Source organism: Echinops telfairi, unplaced genomic scaffold, assembly GCF_000313985.2.
Source record: "Echinops telfairi isolate 266 unplaced genomic scaffold, ASM31398v2 ScPeMD7_7472;HRSCAF=8510, whole genome shotgun sequence".
NCBI lineage: Eukaryota > Metazoa > Chordata > Mammalia > Afrosoricida > Tenrecidae > Echinops > Echinops telfairi.
The window spans coordinates 2,853,967-2,877,112 of record NW_022111376.1 but is presented as its reverse complement, the minus strand read 5'-3'; the positions used below and the strand labels follow the sequence as shown (position 1 = coordinate 2,877,112).

The 23,146-nt window shown below is 59.4% G+C and overlaps 3 protein-coding genes across 8 annotated transcripts in view; 2 read left to right on the top strand and 1 right to left on the bottom strand.

Annotated features, from left to right (window-relative positions):
• Positions 1–4,625: 4,625 nt before the first annotated feature.
• PLXNB3 (plexin B3) lies at positions 4,626–16,548 on the top strand. 6 transcript variants are annotated; one of them, XM_045285542.1, is made up of 36 exons: positions 4,626–4,713; positions 5,989–6,112; positions 7,141–8,175; positions 8,322–8,501; positions 8,671–8,799; positions 8,880–8,980; positions 9,191–9,323; positions 9,416–9,572; positions 9,666–9,774; positions 9,856–9,970; positions 10,054–10,179; positions 10,254–10,370; positions 10,563–10,656; positions 10,730–10,899; positions 11,024–11,175; positions 11,308–11,413; positions 11,571–11,701; positions 11,798–11,974; positions 12,064–12,259; positions 12,332–12,571; positions 12,655–12,813; positions 12,914–13,065; positions 13,143–13,243; positions 13,342–13,565; positions 13,767–13,945; positions 14,041–14,107; positions 14,249–14,558; positions 14,641–14,744; positions 14,830–14,875; positions 15,019–15,200; positions 15,283–15,443; positions 15,528–15,675; positions 15,772–15,836; positions 15,940–16,015; positions 16,106–16,167; positions 16,274–16,548. In XM_045285542.1, the coding sequence occupies exons 2-36, from the start codon at positions 6,053–6,055 to the stop codon at positions 16,422–16,424; spliced, it is 5,715 nt and encodes a 1,904-aa protein (XP_045141477.1). In that variant the 5' UTR covers positions 4,626–4,713; positions 5,989–6,052; the 3' UTR covers positions 16,425–16,548. The 6 variants fall into 6 exon arrangements, with proteins under 6 accessions (XP_045141477.1, XP_045141475.1, XP_004717659.2 ...); XM_045285540.1 differs by having other exon boundaries at positions 14,830–14,920; XM_004717602.2 differs by having other exon boundaries at positions 14,830–14,920; positions 16,106–16,180.
• A 269-nt stretch (positions 16,549–16,817) lies between these two features.
• Positions 16,818–20,517, top strand: SRPK3 (SRSF protein kinase 3). The gene is made up of 15 exons (XM_004717574.3): positions 16,818–16,995; positions 17,062–17,192; positions 17,364–17,472; positions 17,566–17,653; positions 17,792–17,879; positions 18,182–18,288; positions 18,374–18,539; positions 18,647–18,672; positions 18,897–19,026; positions 19,111–19,350; positions 19,428–19,528; positions 19,689–19,796; positions 19,865–19,934; positions 20,014–20,106; positions 20,180–20,517. Exons 1-15 carry the CDS (start codon positions 16,943–16,945, stop codon positions 20,362–20,364), a joined length of 1,695 nt encoding a protein of 564 aa, XP_004717631.1. The 5' UTR covers positions 16,818–16,942; the 3' UTR covers positions 20,365–20,517.
• A 37-nt stretch (positions 20,518–20,554) lies between these two features.
• Positions 20,555–23,146, bottom strand: part of IDH3G (isocitrate dehydrogenase (NAD(+)) 3 non-catalytic subunit gamma) — a 5,935-nt gene continuing 3,343 nt past the window's right edge. Inside the window, exons 4-11 of the mRNA XM_004717573.2 lie at positions 22,950–23,010; positions 22,738–22,870; positions 22,513–22,646; positions 22,300–22,402; positions 22,076–22,222; positions 21,015–21,109; positions 20,872–20,932; positions 20,555–20,761 (exon numbers count right to left, since the gene is read on the bottom strand). Coding sequence (XP_004717630.1) covers positions 20,663–20,761; positions 20,872–20,932; positions 21,015–21,109; positions 22,076–22,222; positions 22,300–22,402; positions 22,513–22,646; positions 22,738–22,870; positions 22,950–23,010 — 833 coding nt within the window. The 3' untranslated portion in view covers positions 20,555–20,662. The remainder of the gene's footprint in view (positions 20,762–20,871; positions 20,933–21,014; positions 21,110–22,075; positions 22,223–22,299; positions 22,403–22,512; positions 22,647–22,737; positions 22,871–22,949; positions 23,011–23,146) is intronic.

The following is a 23,146-nucleotide window of genomic DNA, read 5'->3' as shown; positions in this document are numbered from 1 at the left end:
TCCCTCTGGAGAAGCTCACGCGTAGCAGGCCCTGTTTGCATTGTTGAAAAAGGTGTTTGCATGGGGAGCTGATATCAGGGGCTCAGGTGGGAAGAGAATGCTTTGAAAATGATGATGGTGGCATAGGTGCCAATGTGCTTGACACACTAGACGATTGTACGGATTGTGATAAGAGATGTAAGAGCCCCCAATAAAAATATTAAAAAATAATAAGATAAAGAGAATAAAGAAGTATATCTTTCCTCAGATTAAAAAAAAGAAAAAAGGTATTTGCTATGAATGAGTCATTGGTCTGGCAAAACTCTATCACAGGATCTACAGCTTTGATTCAGTCATCATACTTTTCATGCACTGTTGCTTCCTCTTTGTTTCCAATCTTTATACATTCCAATCACCTATCATTATCGATGCATCTGGATTACCTGATCAATTCTAGATTGAAGACTGTAGAATTCCTCGATGCCTGCATCACTGCATCAATAGTTGTATTGATTGCATTTCCTTTTTGTAGAGAATACTATCCTATCACAATTTTATTTGGAACTCCCACTAAGCGAACTGGACTTAGTCTGAAACATGCCGGGCGCAGATTAAAGTAACTGCAGTACTTCCCTATGTGAGAAGAAGCAGGTGACAACTATCACAAGGATACAGATGTGGAGGTCATTGAATTGACGTTCAGAATTTTTGCCCTACGGGTGCCCAGTAAGTGGCAATGGAAGTCTACCATATATGTACTCTTTTCATATATTCTTTATCTTTCTGAGAGAGCATTAATGAAAGTTTTGCCCTATCTCCAACCCTCACTGTAAGTGTGAATAATGTCCAGTCACCTAATCTGTACAAATAGATAATCCAAAAAATGAGGACCTAATGTCGGGGGTTTAAATGGAGAGAAAATGTTTTGAGAAACGATGTACAAATGCGCTTTACACAATTGATGTGTGTATGGATTGGGATAACAGTTGTATGAGCCCCAAATAAAATGATTTTTTTTAAAGAAAAAAAAATAGATAATCCAGCTATTCTGTTCTAAAAAAAAAGTCATATACATATGTGCTTTCTTTTTCACCAGTGTTTTAAGTTCTAAACCTGCAGTTAAATTAAGGGTTACATATATCAATAGAACTACCATATGCTCCATGAGGTTCATTTATAATGTCGTTCAACCATATAACAATGATTAATATCTTCAAAGTGAACCAGGGACATATAAAAATCATAGGCACACTAATGGGTTTTGAGCTCCCACTTATTTGTAGCCCCAATCTAAGAATACTTCGTTCATATGACATGGCCCTGCTCACTATCTACCTCCATGAAGGGATCACTGAAGAGATGTTATTAAAGCTTACATTCTGAGCACTCGGTTTGCCACAGGGGATGGATAGCAGTGAAAGCCCCAGACCCATCTGTAGGGTGCTCCACACGGATGAGGCCTCAGATGATGAATTCCTTCAGATTGTGGACCGAGATGGGAAGAACCTGTTAGCAGACAGACGACTTTTGCAATTGTAATGAGGGTCAATATAGAATTACTGTACTCCAGTTTGTAATACTTTCTGCTTAGCTCTGTTGATTAAGGTTGATCTCTGTTTCATTGTGTCCTTGTTTGGGGCTGTTTGTCTTCTATCTTGATACTTTGCTGTATATGAAATGAGGTCAACCTATAAAGCCAACATGTTGCGATCTGCATGGTTGGCGGTTCAAAACCACCAGCAGCTTCTGAGGAGAAAGACTGGACCTTCTACTCCCGTAAGCATTTATGGTCTTGCACACCCACAAGGGGTCTCTATGAGTCAGCAGTGACTTGATGGCAGTAAGTTTTGGATACAGAGACAACAACCAGGTCCCTAGATTCAAAGGGACGTGACAGGGGAAGCTGGGAGGCCACGGATGAAGAGGACAAAGATGAAGAAATGTCCTGGAATTGATTGCAACTCCCATGAATGTGATTGAAGTATTGAAATGTATGAGATGTGAATTGTATGTAGGTGAAGTCGTTCAAAATGAACTAATTGTTTAAAGAAGATTCAATCCTTTCACCAACAGCATTGTACTTCATTCACATATCATACAATTCAATACTTCAATCCTATCAAGAAGGTGGTACAATCATTACTATAATCAATTTTAGAACATTTTCTTCTTCCTTGCACTCATTGTTAGAGTAATTATTGTTTTCTTTGGCTTTTTTTGTTTTTTTAAATCATTTTGTTGGGGGCTTGTACAACTCTTATCACAATCCATACATATGTCCATTGTGTCAAGCACATTTGTACATTTGTTGCCATCATCCTTCTACTTGTGCCCTTAATATTGGCTCCTCATTTTTCCCCCTCCTTCCCCACTCCCCTCTCCCTCATGAACCCTTCATAATTCATAAATTATTATTATTTTGTCATTTGTTACACTGTCTGACGTCTCCACCCACCCACTTCTCTGCTGCCTGTCCCCCAGGGAGAAGGCTATACGTAGATCCTTGTAATCAGTTCCCCCTTTCCACCCCACATTCCCTCCACCCTCCCTGTATCGCCACTCTCACCACTGGTCCTGAAGGGATCATCTGTCCTGGATTCTCTGTGTTTCTAGTAGCTATCTGTAACAATGTACATCTTCTGGTCTAGCCAGATTTGTAAGGTAGAATTAGGATCATGAGGTTGGTGGGGGGGGGGCATTTAAGAACTAGAGGAAAGTTATATGTTTCATCCTTGCTACCCTGCACCCTGACTAGCTCATCTCCCCACACCCCTTCAGTAAGGGGGTGTCCAGTTGCCTACCGATGGGCTTTGAGTCTCAATTATTGTTTTTTTTAAATTGTGGCAAAAATATACAGAACAAGGCATTCTCCAATTGAACAACTTCTACGGGTATAATTCAGTGCCATTGATTATACTCTTCGTGTGTGCAGCCATTATTGATATCCTTCTCCAAATTATTCCACCACCATTCACATGAACTCAATGCCCCGAAAGCAACAACCCTTCCTCCTTCACCCATGGGAACCATTGGTCGTGTTTGATTTCTTCTTTTTTAAAAGTCATTTTCATTATATAAAATCCATATCTCATACACTTCCACTGCTAAGTCACTTTATTAAAGAGTTGCATCTACATCATCACCCTCAGTTCTAATGCTCCCTCCCCCTCCCGCATTGTTTGCTCCCCAATTCCCCTCTCCCCACCCTCCAGTTGCATTAGTTATTGTCTCTGTGCATCCATTCCTTCTGTGCTTCATAAACTGGGAAACGTAACACAAGAACAAAATGAAATAGAAGAAAAGAATTAGAATAATAGAAAATTTTTAAAAAGAATAATAGAAAGAGAAAGGCAAAAAATACCACCAGCAATATTTAAAAAGCCAGAGAGAGACTTTCTGTCATGGAACAAGTGAGAAATATTTAAGCCTAGAGCAAATTCAGGTTGGATCTAAAGGGAGGTCAACTGCCCAAGTATCACGTTATACTGTGGTTCGATCCACCATCATCTCATAGTAAAGCCATTGCAAGTCCCTTGCCTGTGGCCAGAGGGGATCTGCCAGAGACTTAATCTGACTAGATATTCAACAGATGGATTTTGGGTTTCCACTGTCCTCCATAGCCTTCTACAAATTGGGTGTTCACAATGTGTGCTCTGATACTTTTCCCTTCACCATATTTGGATTTTGTTATTGTCATCTTTGGATCACACAGGCTGGTGTGCTTCTTGCGTGTGGGTTTAGTTGACACCTCACTTAGATGGCTGCTTGTTTGAATACAGGCCTTGTAAGACCTCAGACATCTGGATGTAAGTCTTTCTTACTGGTTCCATGACAGAAATTTCTTCTCTGGCTTTTTGAATGGTGTTGGGGTCTACTGTATCTTTGTCTGTGTGATATTATGTTTTTATCTTTCCCACCTTTGCCTGATTTTGCTTTGTATGGTTTTCTGTGGGACTGCCAGCTGTGGAGCATGGGAGTGGCGCATCACGAGAATAACCCGCGAAGACACGGGTGTGGGGTGGATGATGGGGAGGAGCAAGAGATCTCGGGAGGGGGAGGGAGCACTAGAATGGATTGTGTGCCTCACCCCTGCCTCCTCAGAGCACAGTGGCAGCAGAGGCTGTGGACCACACTGAGTGACACTGTCGATACTATGTTTGCCGTCTTTCCACCCATCTCTCCCCCAGCCCTTCACCACTCGGGGGACAGCCCTATGCTCCCCTCGAAGGGAAACCGTGGCGACCACTAGCGAGCCCCAGCCCAGGCCCAGAAACAGGGACACTGCGCAGGAGGGCTGCTGAGCCAGACCCTGCCCTGCCCTCGAGGACCAGCCCCCAAGCTCCGCCCTTCCGTCTCTCTGTCATTGGTGCACTGAGGGGTGCCACTGCGTGGGTCTAGGTTCCCATCCCACCTCTGTCCCAGGAGATTCTTGGTACAGTTGGAGGTGGCCATCAAGAACCTTCAGGGAAGGTTCTGGGAGGGTCCAGGGTCCCGCCCCTCTCACCTGCCCAGGCCAGGTGCCCGCGGCCTCCCTCCGCTGTGCCCGCCAAGGCCGGCAGAGGGCAGTAGCGCCCTGCCCTCCACCTTCGGGCAATGGGGCGGACGGGGAGGGGCCGGCGGCCCAGGGAGCCCCAGGATGAGTCGGGCTGGGCGCGTGCATTGTGGGGAGGGAGGCTGGGGCTCACGGGCCGACTCCAGCGCCACAAGCTGCTCCTAACCTGCCCGCCCGCCCAGGTAGGCAGGAGGCCGGCCGCGTGGGGGCAGGGGTCGCCGGGGGAAGGGTGCTGCGGGCGGAACCTCGGCCAGAATGCTGCCAGGAGGGCGCGGGGAACATTGGGCAGCTCAGGCAAAGGCCCTGGGTGACCGTCCCAAGCCCTGCGAGGGCACCTCCTGATGCCCGGGGCCTCTGTGCCCAAGGGGGTGGCCCTGGAGCTGAGTGCTGGGGACCAGGGACTTCAGGGCCCACACAGGAGCTAGGCGATCAGTACCGGCCTGGGCCGGGATACAGAGTAGGGAGGCAGCCACTCTGAGTTCCTGCCCCCACAGCCACCAAACCGGCCCGGCCAGGCAGCAGCAAGCCCCAATGCGGCCACCTTGCCAAGAGCCTAAGGCTGCTGTGCTTGGTGAGCTGATGGTGGCCTAGGAGTTGAAGGGAACAATAATACTTGCCCACAGAGCGCATTGCGGGGGTGGGGTGGTGGGGGGTGGTGTCAGGTTGGCTCCCTGGTGGCCTCTCTCCCTGCCCACCACCCACTCACTGAGCTCTCTGCTTCAGACCCCTCTCTGATACATCCTGTCCTGTCTGCCACTGCCACCATGCCGTACCTGGCACGATTTTTGCCAGCCCCTGGGGAGGGCCAGCCTGGGGGCTTGCTCTCTGGCCAGTGTGATCCTGAGCAGTGGGGGCTGGGGGATGAGATCTTCTCTGTGGGTCACTGCCTTTGTCAGCGTCTCCCCTACCCCCACTCTGGACAAAGACACCCATTGAAGCCGGAACTGACACTTCAGCCGGGCACCAAGGCTACCAAGGCCGAGGCTGGCATTTCTAGGGCTTGGCGCCTCTGGCCTCCTGAGGAGGCTCTGTGGCCCATCCTGACCCCTGCAAAGGAATGGGGGGCAGTCTGGCTTCCTAACTGAGGAGCAAGGGAGGGACGCACGTGCTGTGGGAAGACAGGGTCTCGTTTCTCTGGCTGAAGGACACTCTCATCCCTTTGTCCCCACATCCCAGCCAGTGACTCCCTGGGGTGGGGAGTAGCAAGGGAGCCCCCAACCCAGAGCACCCTGCAGGGTGGGTAGTCAGTGCACCAGATAACGGGCCCTGGGCCTGGGAGTCGGGACAGAGGGGACATTGTTGGGGTGGAGGCAGGGCTGTATTGGCCATGGCCACTATTGAAAAAGCTGCCAGCTGTGGCCGAGCCTGGCCGCCAGGCCCTCGGCCCCCAGCCGCTCTCCTCCCCCAGGCCAGCAGGAATGGGGCTGAGCCTCTGTTTCTCGTGCCCCCGCCCTCAGGACAATGCCCCCCACAGCTCACTTGTGCCCAGCACCACTGCCCCAGGGCAGCTGAAGTGACCAGATGGACCTTCTGTGGGCTTGTGCGGCCCAGAAGACCCCGCGGCTGCAGTGCAGCACGGCAGTAAGTGCCTGTGACCGTGGCCCTCAGGGCAGCAGCATGGCACAGGCGGGGGAGGGGGGGAGATAAGCCAGGCTGCAGGAAGGGCTATGGCTTTGGAGTCTCCCAGGCCTTCCTGTCTGTGGTCCAGAGATAAAGGGTTTTTTTTTTTTTGGGGGGGGGGTGTTCTGCACCAGCGTACTGAAGCTCAGCCTCTCACCCTGGCCTTGGGCCCTTTGACCTGCGCCTGGAGGTCACCCAGGCCTTCCTGTGCTCTGTGTGCCCTTGGTCCATCCCCAGGTACCCAGCAGGCCCGGAGGAGTCACCTCAGAGGCTGACCTCTTTAAGGGGGTGATAGAGAGGGGGTCCTTTCTCTCACTCCCTCCTCTCCCCTCCTGCCTGTTTCCTCTGATGCCTCCTTGCTCTGACCACCCCCACCTCCATCCGGGCCCTCTGAGCAAGACCCTGCCACCCCTACCAACTCCTTGCCGTCTTTGGCCAGTGTCCAAGTGCCTCAGTTTTCCCCAGTTTCTCTCCCCACCCCAATACAGGTGGGAGTGTCTAAGTGTGTGTGTGTGTGTGTGTGTGTGTGTGTGTGTGTGTGTGCGCGTGCGCACAAGGGTGCACTGCCATGAAGCCTTCCTGGGCTTCCCACCCTCTTCCCCCTCACCTGGTTCGTCCCAATCCCCTGGCCTCCCGCCCTGTCTGCCACCCACCAACCACTGCCTCAGGCCGGCCCAGCCTCCGCCTCCCTCCGTCTGTCCCCCAGAGTCCCTCTGTTCATGTTCCTTGCTGCCCTGCCTTTCTCCATCTCTTGAATACTATTCGTTCCCGTCTGTTCCTCTGCTGTTTCCCTCCCTTTTTGTCCCTCTGCCTCCCTGTCCCTATCTCTCCTGCCCCCACTCCTCCCTGTCTCTCTCCCTCCCTGTCTTCCCCTCAGCCCCAGTGTTTGCTCTGGCTGCGTCTGCCCCCTAGGTCCCTCCAACTTGCCTGCCTTAACCCCTTTCATACCTACTCCTTCCCACCGGGCCTCACTTCTGCTCCTCCCCCAGGCCTCTGCGATGGTCCCTCGGTCTACCTTCTATCTCCGCCTCCTGCTGCTGTTGCTGTCACCACCGCCGCTGTCCTTAACCCTGGCCCAGCGGTTCTCGGCAGCCAACACCACTTTCAATCACTTGGCGCTGGCACCAGGCTCCCTCTACGTGGGCGCCGTCAACCGCCTCTACCAGCTCAGCCCTGAGCTGCAGCTGGAGGCTGTGGCTGTCACCGGCCCTGTCCTCGACAGCCCTGACTGCTTGCCCTTCCGAGAGCCAGCAGAGTGCCCGCAGGCCCGGCTCATGGACAATGCCAACCAGCTGCTGGTGGTGAGCAACCAGGCTGGGGAGCTGGTGGCCTGTGGGCAGGTGCGGCAGGGCGTGTGTGAGAAGCGCCGCCTCGGGGCTGTGGCAGAACTATTGTACCAGCCCGAGGACCCTGGAGATGGGCAATTTGTGGCCGCCAACATTCCCGGAGTGGCCACGGTGGGCCTAGTGGTGCCCGGGCCGGGAGGAGACCTCCTGCTGGTGGCCAGGGGCCTGGCGGGCAAGCTGTCCCGCGGGGTCCCTCCGCTGACTGTGCGCCAGCTGATGGGGCCCCAGCCCTTCTCCAGCGAAGGCTTGGGCCGCCTGGTGGTGGGGGACTTCTCTGACTACAACAACAGCTACGTGGGAGCCTTCGCTGACTCCCAAGCCGCCTACTTTGTCTTCCGCCGACGTGCTGCCCGAGCGCAGGCAGAATACCGCTCCTACGTGGCCCGCATCTGCCTGGGTGACGCCAACCTCTACTCCTACGTGGAGGTGCCCTTGGCCTGCAGCGGCCAGGGTCTGGTGCAGGCTGCCTTCCTGGCCCCGGGCACACTGCTAGGGGCATTTGCTTCTGGGCCTCAGGGTGCACAGGCCGCCCTGTGTGCCTTTCCTTTGGCCCAGCTGGATGCCAACATGGAGGATGCCCGGCGGGTCTGCTACACAGCAGCCGGCCGAGGCCCCAGCGGCTTGGAGGAAGCCACCGTGGAGTACGGCGTGGCGTCACGTTGTGTCACCTTGCCCCCTGTGAGTGGCTTTGCCCTCGCCCCTCTCTACCCCTCATGGGCCAGCCCTGCCTCCTGTCTGTTGTACCCACCCCTCAGTGTGCCTGTCTCAGTGTGCACCCTGCCATTTCCCTGTTCTGCACAAACTTCCTGCCTTCCCTCCTCCAGGACGCCCCCAAGTCGTACCCCTGTGGCGAGGAGCACACACCCAGCCCCATCGCTGGCCGCCGACCCCTGGAGGCCAAGCCCCTGCTACTGCTCGCGCAGCCCATCAGTGCGGTGGCCGCCCTTGAGGCAGACGGACACACCATGGCTTTCCTGGGGGACACCCAGGGCCAGTTGCACAAGGTGAGGTTCCCAGATGCCGTGGGCCAGCCTGGGGCCTGAGGACCTCACATGGGGGGTGGTCCTTTACCAACATGGAAGGGAAGTGGCCACATGCCCCCCACCTGGAGAGCTGGCCTGGACTCGGGGTGGTAGCCAGTGGCCCAGCCCTGCCCTGGTCCCCTGCTCCCAGGTCTTTCTCAAGGGGACCCAGGGCCAGTTGTACTACTCCCAGCAAGTGGGGTCCCCAGGCTCGACCATCAGCCCTGACCTGCTGGTGGACCCCAGTGGCAGCTACCTCTATGTCCTGACCGCCGAGCAGGTGAGGACTGTTGGGGGCAGGGGCTGGGCACATGGCCCCAAGTGCCAGGCTCATAGCCTCTCACCCTGCTGCCCACGTAGGTGGCCCGGGTACCCGTGGCAGCCTGCCCCCAGTTCCCTGACTGCACCAGCTGCCTGCAGTCTCAGGACCCACTTTGTGGCTGGTGTGTTCTCCAGGGCAGGTGAGTGCCACCCCAGTGCTGTGGGCTGGGAGGCCCAGGGTCACTGTTGACAATCTCGCCCCTTTCCAGCAGCCCAGTTGCCTAGGAAGCCTGGCTCCCCGCTGTTGGGCACACCTACCCCATCCCTTCATGCCCTGCTGTTCAATGTGGCCCAGCTGGGCCTTCAGGGGCCCAGACCTCGCAGTGACCCAATGGTCCCCTGGGCACCAGGTGTACCCGGAAGGGCCAGTGTGAGCGAGCGGCTCAGCCGAACCAATGGCTGTGGAGCTACCAGGAGGGGGGCGGCTGCCCACATATCCAAGGTCTACACCCAGCCCAGCACTCTCGCCGGGAGCAGGGCCAGGTAGGACTGGCAGGCTGGGCTTCTGTTCTGTGATGGGGTGCTTCTGCGGCAGTGCTTTCACCCCAGCAGTGACCCCCTCCCATGTGTCCCAGGTCACTCTCTCTGTCCCCTGGCTGCCTGCCCTGGCCCCAGATGAATACTTTCACTGTGCCTTTGAAGACTACGACAGCTTGGCTCACGTGGAAGGGTCCCATGTGACCTGTATCACACCTCCGCATGACCAGGTGCCCCCTAACCCTCCCGGCACAGGTAAGGGGCCTTGTGGTCAGGCGGGGTGAGTGGGAGCTGGTGTAAGCCAGTCGGAGGCCCCTGACCCATCCAGGCCCCACTGCGCTACCGCAGACCACATCACGCTGCTCCTGGCCTTGATGTTTGAAGATGTGGTGATGGCTGCTACCAACTTCTCCTTCTATGACTGCGGTGCTGTCCAGGCCTTGAACGCTGCTGCCCCGTGAGTTCGTGAGCTGGGCACCTGCTGGGCAAAGACAGCAGCCCCCAGCACGCCCACCTGAGCCATCTCTCTGCTCTTCAGGTGCCGCGCTTGCGTGGGCAGCCTCTGGCGTTGCCACTGGTGCCCCGAGAGCAGCCAATGTGTGCTCTGGGAGCACTGCCCCGATGGCGAGAGGACTGTGTACAGCGCCCAGGAGGTGGGTGGGGTCCCGGGCCACAGCTGCCTTTCCCATGGCAGGCCACTTGAGGTCTGAAGGGCTGTGGGCTCTCATTTTCCCAGGTGGACATCCAGGACCGTGGCCCAGAGACTTGTCCCCAGGTTGAGGGCCTGGCAGGGCCCCTCTTGGTGCCAGTGGGCTGGGAAAGCCGCTTGGCGCTCCATGTGCGGAACCTTCAGCATTTCCGAGTGAGTGGAGGAGGGAGTGGGACTCGGGCGAGTGAGTGTGCCCGTGTCCAGGCTCCTGACTGGTCCTGCCCTAGGGCCTGCCTGCCACTTTCCACTGCTGGCTGGAACTGCCGGGAGAGCTTCGGAGGCTGCCTGCCTCACTGGAGGAAAAGGTTGGGAATGAGGGCATCATCCACTGCCAGGCCCAGCAGGTAACCAGTTGCCACCCCCCACCACCACCACCCACACATACATAACTCACCATGAACCTGAAGCCCTGGGACAAGGGCCGGATACACCCTTGCCAGCGCCTGTTCTGTGTCAGACACTAAACAATTGCACCCATTCTCAGGGGCTCTGGGGAAGAAGTGGGCCTGGGGCCTGACCCACACCTCCTCCCACAGTTCCAGCCCTCGACCTCCCAGCGGGAGCTCCGGGTGCCTATCTACGTCACCCGTGGCGAGGCCCAGCGCCTGGACAATGCCAGCCCTCTTCACAGTGAGCTGGGGGCGGGCAGGGGGGCGGGCTCGCAGCCGAGGGGCAGGGCCTCAGCATTGCCGACCTTCCCTAGTGACCCTGTATGACTGCGCCGTGGGCCACCCTGACTGCAGCCACTGCCAGGCAGCCAACAGGAGCCTGGGCTGCCTTTGGTGCGGCCAAAGCCAGCCAGCCTGTCGCTATGGGCCCCTGTGCCCACCTGGGGCTGCCCAGCAACACTGCCCTAGGCCCAGCATTTTCTCGGTGAGGACCCCTCGCCAACTGAGACCGCTGCCCGCACTGCCCCAGCCACACCTGCCCCTGGGCCCGAGCTCTGATAGCAGGGCAGCAAGGGGAGCTCAGGGTCTTCCCTTCCTCCTGGCTACAGATCGAGCCCCACACTGGCCCCCCTGAGGGGGGCATGGCCCTCACCATACTGGGCTCCAACCTGGGCCAGGACTTTGCTGATGTGCAGGACGCTGTGAGTGTGGCTGGCCAACCCTGCAGCCCTGACCCAGCTCTCTACAGGATCTCTGCCCGGTGAGGTGCCAGGCCTAAGAAGCAGAGTGTCAGTGGCAGGGCAGCTGATGGGACAGGCAGAGGGCAACTGGGGTCACAGCGTTCACCCCAGAAACCGTGACAGTGGCAAGATTCCTGGCCTTCACTTTTCAGGATTGTGTGTGTAACGTCCCCTGCCCCCAATGGCACCACGGGACCAGTCCAAGTGGCCATCAGGAGCCGGCCACCAGGTGTCTCCCAGCAGCACTTCATGTACCAGGTCAGTGCCCGGGCAGGCCAGTGTGGGAGCAGTGGGGTGACTAGATGAGCATCAGGGGGTGCCTGCTGGGGCCAGAAAGAGGCTTTCTCAAGGTTGAGTGTTCCCAGGGGCCTGAGAGGCGAGGCGGTGCCGGCCCAGAATGTACTCTGTTCCCCAGGACCCTGTCCTGCTGAGCCTGAGCCCCCGCTGGGGTCCCCAGGCAGGGGGCACCCAGCTCACCATCCATGGGCAGCACCTCCAAACAGGAGACAACATCAGTGCATTTGTGGGGGGCCAGCCGTGCCCCATGTGAGTACCTGCTGGGTGGACTTGGGCTCCTGAGGAAGGCGGGTGCTGCTGGGGAGGCCTTGGTCCCTTCCCACGCTCCTTTCCCCGCCCCGGCAGCCAGGAGCCGGTGTGTCCAGAGAGCATCCGGTGCCATACCATGCCCCAGGCAGCCCCTGGAGAAGCAGTCGTGCGAGTGGTCTTTGGTCAAGCCCAACGCACACTGCCATCCAGCCCGTTCATCTACACTGACAACCCCCAGCTCTTGGCGGCCGAGCCCAGTGTCAGCTTCCGGGGGTGAGCAGCCCAGTGCCCAGGGCCGCCAGAAGTGGGGGCTGGGGCCAGCTTCAGCTGGAGGTTTGCGCCTTGACGGCTATTCTCTGCAGGGGCGGGCGGCTGATCCGAGTCAGGGGCTTGGGTCTGGATGTGGTGCAGTGGCCTCTATTATCTGTGTGGCTGGACAGCGAGGGTCCAGTGGAAGCCGCACCGGCCCAATCCCAGGACTTGGACCTAAGGCAGAGCTGTGGAGGTACCACTGCAGACCCCCAAGCTTGCATCCAACTTGGAGGGGGCCTGCTGCAGGTGAGTCCCCACCCCAGGGCCGGGGTGGGTAATCAAGTTGGGACCCAAGCCGACATCCCCCTCTGTCTCCAGTGCTCCACAGTCTGCTCGGTCAACTCGCCCAGCCTCCTCTTGTGCCCAAGCCCTGCCGTGCCTGACGGTGCCCGCCTGCGCCGGGTCTTCTTCAGCCTGGACAATGTGCAGGTGGACTTCAGCAGGGCCAGCGGGGGCCAGGACTTCCTCTACTATCCCAATCCCCGCCTGGTCCCCCTCAGCCGCGAGGGCTCCACCCGTCCCTACCGCCTCAAGCCAGGCAACGTCTTGGATGTGGAAGTGAGGGTCGCTGGATCTCGGGTGGGTGGGCGGGCAGGCAGCCAGGGAAGTCAGCCAGATCCAGACTCATGCTCCATCCCCAGGGTGAGGGCCTGAACTTGGGCATCAGCAAGGAGGAGGTGCGTGCCCTCATCGGCGATGCCGAATGTCTGGTGCAGACCCTCACCCTCACCCACCTCTACTGCCAGCCCCCGCCCCGGGCCCCACAGCCAAGCAACGGCAGCAGTCTGCCCCAGTTTGTGGTGAGGCCCCAGTGGGCGAACGGGCAGGTGGGTGGACGAGGGTAGCCAGCCCCCAAGGGCCCCCCTCCCCCGGCTCAAGCTGCCTACCGCTCACCCGCAGGTGCACATGGGCAACGTGCAGCTGGTGCTGGGTCCCGTGCAGTACGACGCGGAGCCCACGCTGGCGGCCTTCCCCGTGGAGGCTCAGGTGGGCCTGGGCCTGGGTGCTGCTCTGCTGACAGCCGCCGTCCTGCTGCTCACCCTCATGTACAGGTGAGGCGGCCGCCTTCTCCCAGGGGGTGGAGTGGCCATCCTAGCCGGCCCAGGGCTGACGTGGCCCTGGGCTCCAGGCACAAGAGCAAGCAGGCGCTGCGGGACTACCAGAAGGTGCTGGTGCAGCTCGAGAGCCTGGAGGTCGGCGTGGGGGACCAATGTCGCAAGGAGTTCACAGGTGCTTTTGCCTCCTTCCCGTTGCCTGGCTCCTGCTCCCTCCGCCTGGCGCTGCCCTCTCCTCCTCACTCTCCCCTGCCCCTCCCCGCCTGCCCACAGACCTGATGACGGAGATGACAGACCTCAGCAGTGACCTGGAGGCCAGCGGGATCCCTTTCCTGGACTACCACACATACGCCGAGCGCGCCTTCTTCCCTGGCCATGGAGGCTGCCCACTGCAGCCTGTGCCCGAGGGGCCTGAGGAAGAGGGTCGCCGCGCCACTGTGCGCCAGGGCCTCACGCAGCTGTCACACCTCCTCAACAGCAAGCTCTTCCTCCTGACAGTGAGGGGCCTGGGCTTGGGGATGGACAAGAGTGTGTGTGTGTGTGTGTGTGTGTGTGTGTGTGTGTGTGTGTGTGTGTCTCGGCAGGAGGTGGAGGTAGGGGGTGGCCGGGGGGGTTGGCGGTGAGGGGTGGCAGGGGTGGTGGTGGTGGTGGTGGAGGTTCCAAGGGCCTTCAAGAGTGAGCGCTGGCCTCTCCCCCAGCTCATCCACACGCTGGAGGAGCAGCCCAGCTTCTCCCAGCGTGACCGCTGCCACGTGGCCTCCCTGCTGTCCCTGGCCCTGCACAGCAGGCTGGAGTACCTAACGGACATCCTGCGGACCCTGCTTGGGGACCTGGCCACCCATTATGTAGATAAGAACCCTAAGCTCATGCTGCGCAGGTGGGCCTCCCAGGCGAGGGCGAGGGCAAGGGCAAGGGCAAGGGCGGGCCGAGTGGACCCGCTGCCCTCTGAGTGGGGCCTGCTACCTCTTGCAGGACGGAGAGCATGGTGGAGAAGCTGCTCACCAACTGGCTGTCCGTTTGTCTGTACGCCTTCCTGAGGGTGAGGGGCCTGCTGCAGGGCGGGGGCTTGGGAAGGAATGGAGGGACATTGGGAGGGCACAGTGACTGAAGGATGAGGAGCTAGGAAGGAGCAGGAGCCAAGCCTCCCCAGGCACAATCACACCCGTACTCATGGCTGCAGGAGGTGGCTGGTGAGCCTCTGTACATGCTCTTCCGGGCCATCCAGAACCAGGTGGACAAGGGCCCTGTGGATGCCGTGACAGGCAAGGCCAAGCGCACCCTGAACGACAGCCGCTTGCTGCGAGAGGACGTGGAGTTCCGGCCACTGACACTTATGGTGCTGGCGGGGCCGGGGGCCAGTGCCGGGCAGCACTTGCCAGCCCGGGTCCTGGATGCCGACACCATCACACAGGTCAAAGAGAAGGTGTTAGACCAAGTCTACAAGGGCACGCCCTTCTCCCAGAGGCCCTCCGTGCACTCCCTGGACCTCGGTGAGCAGGCCCGGCCACCTGGCCAGGAAGGGAGGACTCAGGGCAGAGGCGGGGACAGACCAACTTCCCTGTGTCCCCTCAGAGTGGCGCTCCGGCATGGCTGGTCACCTCACCCTGTCTGATGAGGACCTAACCTCGGTGACCCAGAACCAGTGGAAGAGACTCAACACCCTGCAGCACTACAAGGTGGCTGTCCCCTGCCTGCCTGACAGGGAGGGACCTCCTCAGGCTGCCTAAGTCTTGATGGCCAGGCCTCTGTCCCATCCCCCAGGTCCCGGATGGAGCAACAGTGGGGCTAATTCCTCGGCCCCACACAGGTGCGGGTACCCCGAGCCTGGCTCCCAGCTACCTCTCCGCAGACAGTGAGTGCCCCCTCCCCATGGGACAGGTACTCAAAGAGCAGGGCACCAGACTTGCCATGTCCCCCCACTGGTGAGTGAGGCCAGCCTGTTGTCTCCAGATATGCCCATGCTGGAGGACAGGGAGGACGGGGACGAGGGCGGCCTCCGCCTTTGGCACCTGGTGAAGGCCACGGAAGACGGGGAGGGGACCAAGCCTCGACGCAGCAGCCTGCGGGAGCGGGAACGGGCCCGGGCCAAGGCCATTCCGGAAATCTACCTCACCCGCCTGCTCTCTATGAAGGTCAGGCCGCAGAGGCAGGTGGGCCAAGCATAGCCTGCGGGGTCTTGCCCAGTGCAACCCCAACCCTTCGCCTCCTTTGCAGGGCACGCTTCAGAAGTTCGTGGATGACACGTTCCAGGCCATCCTGAGCGTGAACCGGCCCGTGCCCATCGCTGTCAGGTACCTGTTTGACTTCCTGGATGAGCTGGCCGAGCAACACAGCGTCCAAGACCCCGAGACCCTGCACATCTGGAAGACCAACAGGTACCTTGCCACCCCTCCCCTGTTTCCGGCGCCTGTCCACACATCCTGGCCTCTCAGTCAGCTCCCTGTCGCTGCTGTCCCCAGCCTGCTGCTGCGTTTCTGGGTGAACACACTGAAGAACCCCCAGGTCATCTTTGATGTGCGCGTGTCAGACAACGTGGATGCCAGCCTTGCTGTCGTTGCTCAGACTTTCATTGACTCCTGCACCCTCTCTGAGCACAAAGTGGGCCGGGTGAGGGGGCCCTGGGGTCATGGGGCCACAGGGGGCAGGGTGGGGGCCTTGCAGGCCTGGGGAGTAGCTCACACGTGTCCCCCCGTCCCGGAGCAGGACTCCCCCGTGAACAAACTGCTCTATGCCCGGGAGATCCCTCGCTACAAGCAGATGGTGGAGAAGTAGGTGTCCCACTGGCAGCCGCCTAGTTACAGGGTGGGGTTGGGGGCCAGGAAGACAATGACTTGACCTGCCCCCAACTCGATTCCCCACCCTGACCCCCAGATACTATGCCGACATTCGCCAGAGTTCCCCAGCCAGCTACCAGGAAATGAACTCAACCCTGACAGAACTCTCAGGGGTGAGGCTCAGACCAGGGCAGGGGCGGGGGAGCATGGTGGGCATGGTGGGCACAGACTGGGGTCTCACCCCTGCCCTGTGCTGCCCCCAGAGCTACACCTCCACAGCCCACTGCCTGGCAGCCCTGCACGAGCTGTACACACACATCCACAGGTACTACGACCAGGTGAGGTGGTCGGCCGGCCAGGGGCAGCAGGAGGGGCAGGGCTCTCCTAGAGGCGGCAGCAGCCCAGCTGAGCTAAGCGGGCTCCTTGGGCAGGTTATCAGCGCCCTGGAGGAGGACCCGGTGGGCCAAAAGATGCAGCTGGCCGGCCGCCTGCAGCAGGTCGCTGCCCTGGTGGAGAACAAGGTCACCCATCTGTGAGGACCACTGCAGTGCCTTAGGACCCCTGGATCCAGCCAGTGCCTGAGGAGGGTGGGGTACCGCCCTTCCAGTCCCACCAACAAGCCCCCTCCACTCCCGCCTAATGTATTTATTCACTTGCTGGAGAATTACATCTGGAAATAAAATAGACACACATCTTTCTAGAACAAGCTGTCTCTCCTTCTCCTGCTTCCTGTCTGGGGCCCCTTGGCCCATCACGGATGCCTTTTGCAGCTGAGCTTGCTCCCGCCAAGCCCCGCCCCTCATTGCTGCCAGCAGGCTCCAGTCCAAACCCCTTCAAATGGGGCCAGAAGGGCATGGCAGGGTGGCCTTTGGGGTCCTGAAGTGGGGCTGGGCCTGGGGGCCCGGCTCTGGGGCGCCACCGGTGGCGCGCCGTGCCCTCCCTGAGTGGCCGGCCGCATACCTCGCCACCGCCGCTGAGCAGCTGGGTGGCTATTTATAAAGGCGGGTGAGATCAGTGGCCGCGACTATAAATGCTTGGGCCGCAGCCGGGTCCCACAGGAACAACCGCCCCAGGGCTCCAGAGCTGCAGGTCTGGCCGGGATGAGCGCCAGCACCGGTGCTGGTGGTGGGGACAGCGGCGGCAGCAGCAGCAGGTAGGGCCTGGTCCGGCCCCCTTGGGCCTGTGGTACTTCTCCAAGCTCACTGTCACCTGCCCCCAGCTCCCAGACCTCCTGTGGGCCCGAGTCATCAGGCTCTGAGCTGGCACTGGCAGCACCGGTGCCGCGGCTGCTGCAGGGGCTTCTGGGCTCCGACGATGAAGAGCAGGAGGACCCCAAGGACTACTGCAAGGGTGAGGCCTAGGCTGGCCCCCGGCAGCCACTGTGGCCCAGGGCAGCCCCGAGGGGCAAGCCAGGGCCCCAAGATTGGGAGGCCCAGCCCTGGGCCCAAGCAGGCTCCCTGAGGGGGTGGGGGCAGTTGAGAGGCAAGGTGGGCCCATCACCCTCTGGGGCTCCCTCTCCAGGTGGCTACTACCCGGTGAAGATTGGCGATTTGTTCAATGGGCGGTACCACGTGGTCCGCAAGCTGGGCTGGGGCCATTTCTCAACCGTCTGGCTTTGCTGGGACATCCAGTGAGTAGCCCAAAGTCTCCCTGCCCCCCCACTCCAGGCTAACCCAGGGGCAGCAAGCTGCCTAGGGCCACAACCAATGCAGTCTTGTCGCAGGCGCAAACGTTTTGTGGCCCTGAAAGTGGTGAAGAGCGCGGGCCATTACACGGAGACAGCTGTGGATGAGATCAAGCTCCTGAAATGTGTGAGGCACCACCCCCTGCCACCGCCGGCCAGGCCATGTGCGGGCACGGTGGCTGTGGCCCACTTCAGGCGGGCCGGGGCCCCTGGGAGGGGGGATAGGGTGGCTGGAGCCATCTTGGCTCCTTGGCTTCTGTTTTAGGTGCGGGACAGTGACCCCAGTGACCCCAAGAGAGAGACCATCGTCCAGCTTATTGATGACTTCAGGATCTCTGGGGTTAACGGCGTGCGTATCCTTTGTGGAAGCACAGGGTCTGTGTGACGGGGTGTCTCTCCACAGTGGGTTATCAAAGTGGCCCCATGCGGGTGCCTGAGGGCCTGGAACCTGTAGGATGGCCTCAGAATGGACCATCCAAACTGGCACACCTCTAAGTGACAGGGACTGCTATAAATAATTATGCCAAAGGATGGCAGCCGCACAAAGTGCCTGGGAAAATGGGGATGAGCCGCCTGCTCATCCTCTAGGCCTCTCCCGAGTCTCCACAGCTGGGGGCGGGTTGGGCGTGCTTCTACCCTTCACTCGCAGGCCCAGATGTGTGCATGGTGCTGGAGGTCCTGGGCCACCAGCTCCTCAAGTGGATCATCAAATCCAACTACCAAGGCCTGCCAGTGGCCTGCGTGAAGAGCATCGTGAGGCAGGTCAGCGAGCAATGGCAAGGGGCCCCGGGGGGTGGGGGAGGTGGGCGGGTGTTGGCGGCTGGGGCTCAGGTGTCATTGCCCCCAGGTGCTGCACGGCCTGGATTACCTGCACACCAAGTGCAAAGTCATCCACACGGACATCAAGCCCGAGAACATCCTACTGTGTGTGGGGGATGCCTACATCCGGCGACTGGCCGCAGAGGCCACTGAGTGGCAGCACTCTGGAGGCCCGCCCCCCTCCCGCTCCACAGGTACCAAGCGCTTGGGAGGCCAGGCTGGACCCTTAGGGCCTCAGCCCGCCCTGCTGAGTCTGTTTCTCCACCCCTCCCCCACTACCTGTTGGTCTCCTGGCCCCCAGTCAGCACTGCCCCCCAGGAGGCCTTGGTAAGTTGGGGCACCCTCTTGTCCTCTGCTTCATTCCATCTGGGTGGCAGGCAGGGGCAAGGCTCAGCCATGGGCACAGGTAGGGGCTGGGGTGTCAGTGGAGGGCTGCTCAGTCACCTTCCTTCTGAGGGGGGCGACCCTAGGGCCCACAGACCTTTGCCCTTGTGGGGGGGTGTGGGCCACAGTACCAGGGACTTTGGGGGCGACCTTGGCTGTGCCGGTAGATTGGGAAGCTGTCTAAGAACAAGAGAAAGAAGTTGCGACGCAAGCGGCAGCAGCAGAGAAGGCTGCTGGAGGAGCGGCTGCGGGACCTACAGAGGCTGGAGGCCATGGAGGCTGCAGCCCAGGCAGAGGGTGAGGATGTCAGCATAGCCAGGCCTTGGGCATTGTCAGCTGGAGGGGATAGCTGGTTCACCAACCTCTCTTCTTGTGTGCCAGATGCCAACTTGAGCTTAGAAGGGGGCAGTGGCTCCACCTCATCTTCCGGCTGCCACCCTGGGGGCCCCGGTACAGGCCCCTCCCCTGCGTCATCTTCACCAGGCCCAGGTGGGGGCCGCAGTCTCAGCCCCAGTTCACAGACATCGGGCTTCTCAGGCTCACTCTTCTCCGCTACCTCCTGTTCCATCCTCTCGGGCTCATCCAACCAGCGAGAGACAGGTGGCCTCCTGTCACCCAGCAGTAAGCAGCATGTGGCCTGGGGGTGGGGTGGAGGCTACGCCAGTGGGGGCCTGCTCAGCCCACCTCCCCTTCCCCAGTGCCATTCGGTGCCTCAAGCCTCCTGGTGAATCCCCTGGAGCCCCAGAATGCAGACAAGATCAAGATCAAGATCGCCGATCTGGGCAACGCCTGCTGGGTGGTAGGAGTGGGCCCTGCACCCTGGCAGGAGGGCATACAGCCCTACCCTTGGAGCCTGCAGTGTACACCCGCCATGGTCCTCTAGGGACCTGCAGGGACCGAGGCTTAGTCTCTTGGGGCTTATAATGCCCGGGCCGCTCAGAGCTCCCCTCTGCTCACAGCACAAGCACTTCACGGATGACATCCAGACACGCCAATACCGGGCTGTGGAAGTCTTGATCGGCGCTGAGTACGGCCCCCCAGCCGACATCTGGAGCACGGCATGCATGGTAGGGGTTGGCCAGTTGGGGGCTTATGGCAGGGCCTTGTAGGGCCCTCACACCCCTTCCTGTTCCAGGCCTTTGAGCTGGCCACTGGCGACTACTTGTTCGAGCCCCACTCTGGGGAAGACTACAGCAGGGATGAGGGTAGGCAGGGCAGGCATGGGTAGAGGAGGACCTGGGGCAGGGCCCTGGGGCAGCCTGCCCACCTGTTCTGTGCCTGCAGACCACATTGCCCACATCGTGGAGCTCCTGGGGGACATCCCCCCCGTGTTTGCCCTCTCTGGCCGCTATTCCCGGGAGTTCTTCAATCGCAGAGGTGGGTCTTGGGGCTCTGGGTCCCTTAGGGCAAGCCAGCCCAGGGGTAGAGCCTGATAAAGCCCTGCCCCCAGGTGAGCTCCGGCACATCCACAACCTCAAACACTGGGGGCTGTATGAGGTGCTCATGGAGAAATACGAGTGGCCCCTGGAGCAGGCCACACAGTTCAGCGCCTTCCTGTTGCCCATGATGGAGTACATCCCAGAGAAGCGGGCCAGCGCCGCCGACTGCTTGCAGCACCCCTGGCTCAACCCCTAGCTGCCCCCCTCGACTCTGACTCCAGTGCCTTTAGGGAAGCAGGGCATCTCCCACGCCCCCACGACAGCATCCTTTTCCCACCCCTGCTAGGCGCCACCCCCACCCCCACCCCCAGGCCAACAGCATGGTTCTTTTAATAAAGTGAGGCCGGCACTTGTGGTGTCCTAAGAATGGGAGAAATGCACCCAAGTCACGTGGGGGCAGAGGCCACTTTATTCTTTATTCTGTAGTTGGCCAATGGAGCGGTGTGTGGGGGGGGGGGAGATAAGGGGGGCGTGGGTAGAGCAGGCCCAGGCAGCTAGGCCTCCACAGCGCCGCCGTTCACTCGGATGTGGCGGATGATGTGCTGGATAGCCTCGGAGGTGGTGCCCTGGCCCCCAATGTCCGGGGTGTGCACCTGCAGGCAAAGATGTGCTTCATGCTTGGGCCAGAAGCCTATCCCGAGTGGGACACCCCCCTCCCCATGGGGCTGGGGCCAGGTGAGGCAGCAGGAGGAGGAAGCCTCACATTCTCATTGTCCATGGACACCAAGACGGCTTTGCGGATGGCACTGGCGTAGGAGTGGAGCCTAGAGGAGGGAGGAGGCAGACTTGAGGTGGGACTTTGAGGCCGGGCAGGGGGGTGTCTGGCCAGGCAGGGCAGCCACTCACTTGAGGTGGTCCAGCATCATGCAACTGGCCAGCAGGGTGGCTGTGGGGTTGGCGATGTTCTTGTTCGCAATGCTCTTGCCCGTGTTCCGGGTGGCCTGGAGAGGGGAAAGGCATAGGGTTCATGACTCCAGGCTGGGGGCCACCCAGGGGTCCAACGGGCACAGACCATCCAGGGAGTCAGTGAGGCCTTTCCTTAAGGGGAGGGAATCCCATGTAAAAGTCATTCTTTTAACCAATTTTAAGTCAGTAGCAATAGCCTTAATGATAGCACACCGGGGTGTGCAATCCTCACTTCAGAGCCTAGGGGTTGTTTTACATTGACGGCCCTCATAGTCAAACTGACAAATAGATATGCAAAAGCGAGGGTCACTGAGCCAGGAGCAGACTGGTACTGCCTGTCTTTCATGCTGAGTGCCAGAAGTCAACCACAAAGGACACTACACAGTTCTACTGATATGGAAGACCCATGACAGGAGGGGTTAGAGACCCAGAGTTGACTGGTGGGAGCCCGGGGCTGGGCAGGCTGGGTCACAGGGAACCAAGAAAACTCACCGCAATTGAGTCCGTGCTGATCGATAGCAGCCTACCCTATAGGACAGGGTGGAACTGCCCTTGTGGTTTGCTGAGACTAACTCAGTGGTTCTCAACCTGTGGGTTGCAAGTCCTTTGGGGGGGGGTCAAGCAACCCTTTCACAGGGGTCACCCGAATCATCACAGTAGCAAAATAAGTGATGAAGTAGCAACAAAAATAATTTTATGGTTTGGGGGTCACCACAACATAAGGAACTGTATGAAAGGGTCGCAGCATGAGGAAGGTTGAGAACCACTGCTCTAACTCTTTGTGGGAATAGAAAGTCTGTTCTCCTGAGGCGTGCTTAGTGGTTTTGAACTGCGGACCTTGTGGATCACAGCCTGACTTGTAACTACTACGCCACCAGTGCTCCTTGGGAGACTGGGAAGTAAGGACTAAGTGTGTGGGGCTTCCTTGTGGATAAGGCACAGGCACTGGGCTCTGCAGAGTCAGTCGGACCAGCCTGAAGGAGAGAGGCCTGTGCACTCACCGTCTCAAACACCGCGTAGACATGTCCATAGTTGGCCCCAGCCACAAGGCCTGGGCCGCCAACCAGCCCAGCGCACACATTGTTGACGATGTTGCCATAAAGGTTGGGCATCACCATGACGTCGAATTGCTGAGGCCGGGACACCAGCTGCAGGGCAAGTGGGAAGTGAGCGGGGCCTGAGCAGGGGGCCAGCAGGGCAGGGGCAGGGTGGCACCATGACCAACCTGCATGGTGGTATTGTCCACAATCATGTTCTCAAAGGCGATCTGCGGGTAGCAGGCAGCCACCTCCCGACAGCACTGCAGGAAGAGGCCGTCGCCCAGCTTCCTGGGGAGAGAGAGGCTGGCCAGTGAAGGGCAAGCTGGAGGGCTAGGGGAGCCCCCCACCTTCCCAGGCTACCAGTCCCATTGGCAGGTGTCTCCAGGAGGGAAGCCTACATGATGTTGGCCTTGTGCACTGCAGTGACTTTTTTGCGGCCGCTCTCCTGGGCCAGCTTGAAGGCGTACTCTGCGATGCGCAGGGACTTGGCCTTGGTGATGATCTTCAGGCTCTCCACCACACCAGTCACGCTCTGCGAGGAGGGAGGGCAGGATGGAGGTAGCCGAGCCAGGGGCACCTTCCTCATCACCACCCTGGGGAGGGGGGGACATCACCCCACCTACCTCATGCTCCAGACTGCTGTACTCGCCTTCGGTGTTCTCACGAACAATGAGGATGTCAATGTCCTTGTACCGGGTGACCACGCCCGGCAGGCTCTTACAGTGGATGACATTGGCATAGAGGTCCAGGCTGGTGCTGGGGACAGACAGAGCAGAGTAGCAGCTGGGCCTGACGGAACCCTCCTGGCCCACCCACCCGTCCCCCAGGACCTCACCGGAGGATGTTGTTCCGAGATTTATGGGATGGTGGCAGGTTGTGGTTCGTTTCAATGTTGCCTACAGAAGCAGAATATAAGTGGGCTGGCAGGGCCCCCAGGAGCAGCTCCATCGCCAGCCAGTGTCTTTCCCGAAGTGGCCTTGGGCAGCAACGGGGCACCGAGCACAAGGCTTTGGTGAACACACTGGCTGGACC

Excerpts from the sequence above, each read along its gene's own strand:
- PLXNB3 (XM_045285540.1), top strand. The coding sequence starts at position 6,053 with ATGGACCTTCTGTGGGCTTGTGCGGCCCAGAAGACCCCGCGGCTGCAG. Across the intron at positions 14,745-14,829 it reads ACACCCTGCAGCACTACAAG|GTCCCGGATGGAGCAACAGT; the intron begins GTGGCTGTCCCC and ends CCCATCCCCCAG. Across the intron at positions 14,921-15,018 it reads CAGCTACCTCTCCGCAGACA|ATATGCCCATGCTGGAGGAC; the intron begins GTGAGTGCCCCC and ends TGTTGTCTCCAG.
- SRPK3 (XM_004717574.3), top strand. The coding sequence starts at position 16,943 with ATGAGCGCCAGCACCGGTGCTGGTGGTGGGGACAGCGGCGGCAGCAGC. Across the intron at positions 18,673-18,896 it reads CTGCCCCCCAGGAGGCCTTG|ATTGGGAAGCTGTCTAAGAA; the intron begins GTAAGTTGGGGC and ends CTGTGCCGGTAG. Across the intron at positions 19,935-20,013 it reads AGACTACAGCAGGGATGAGG|ACCACATTGCCCACATCGTG; the intron begins GTAGGCAGGGCA and ends CTGTGCCTGCAG.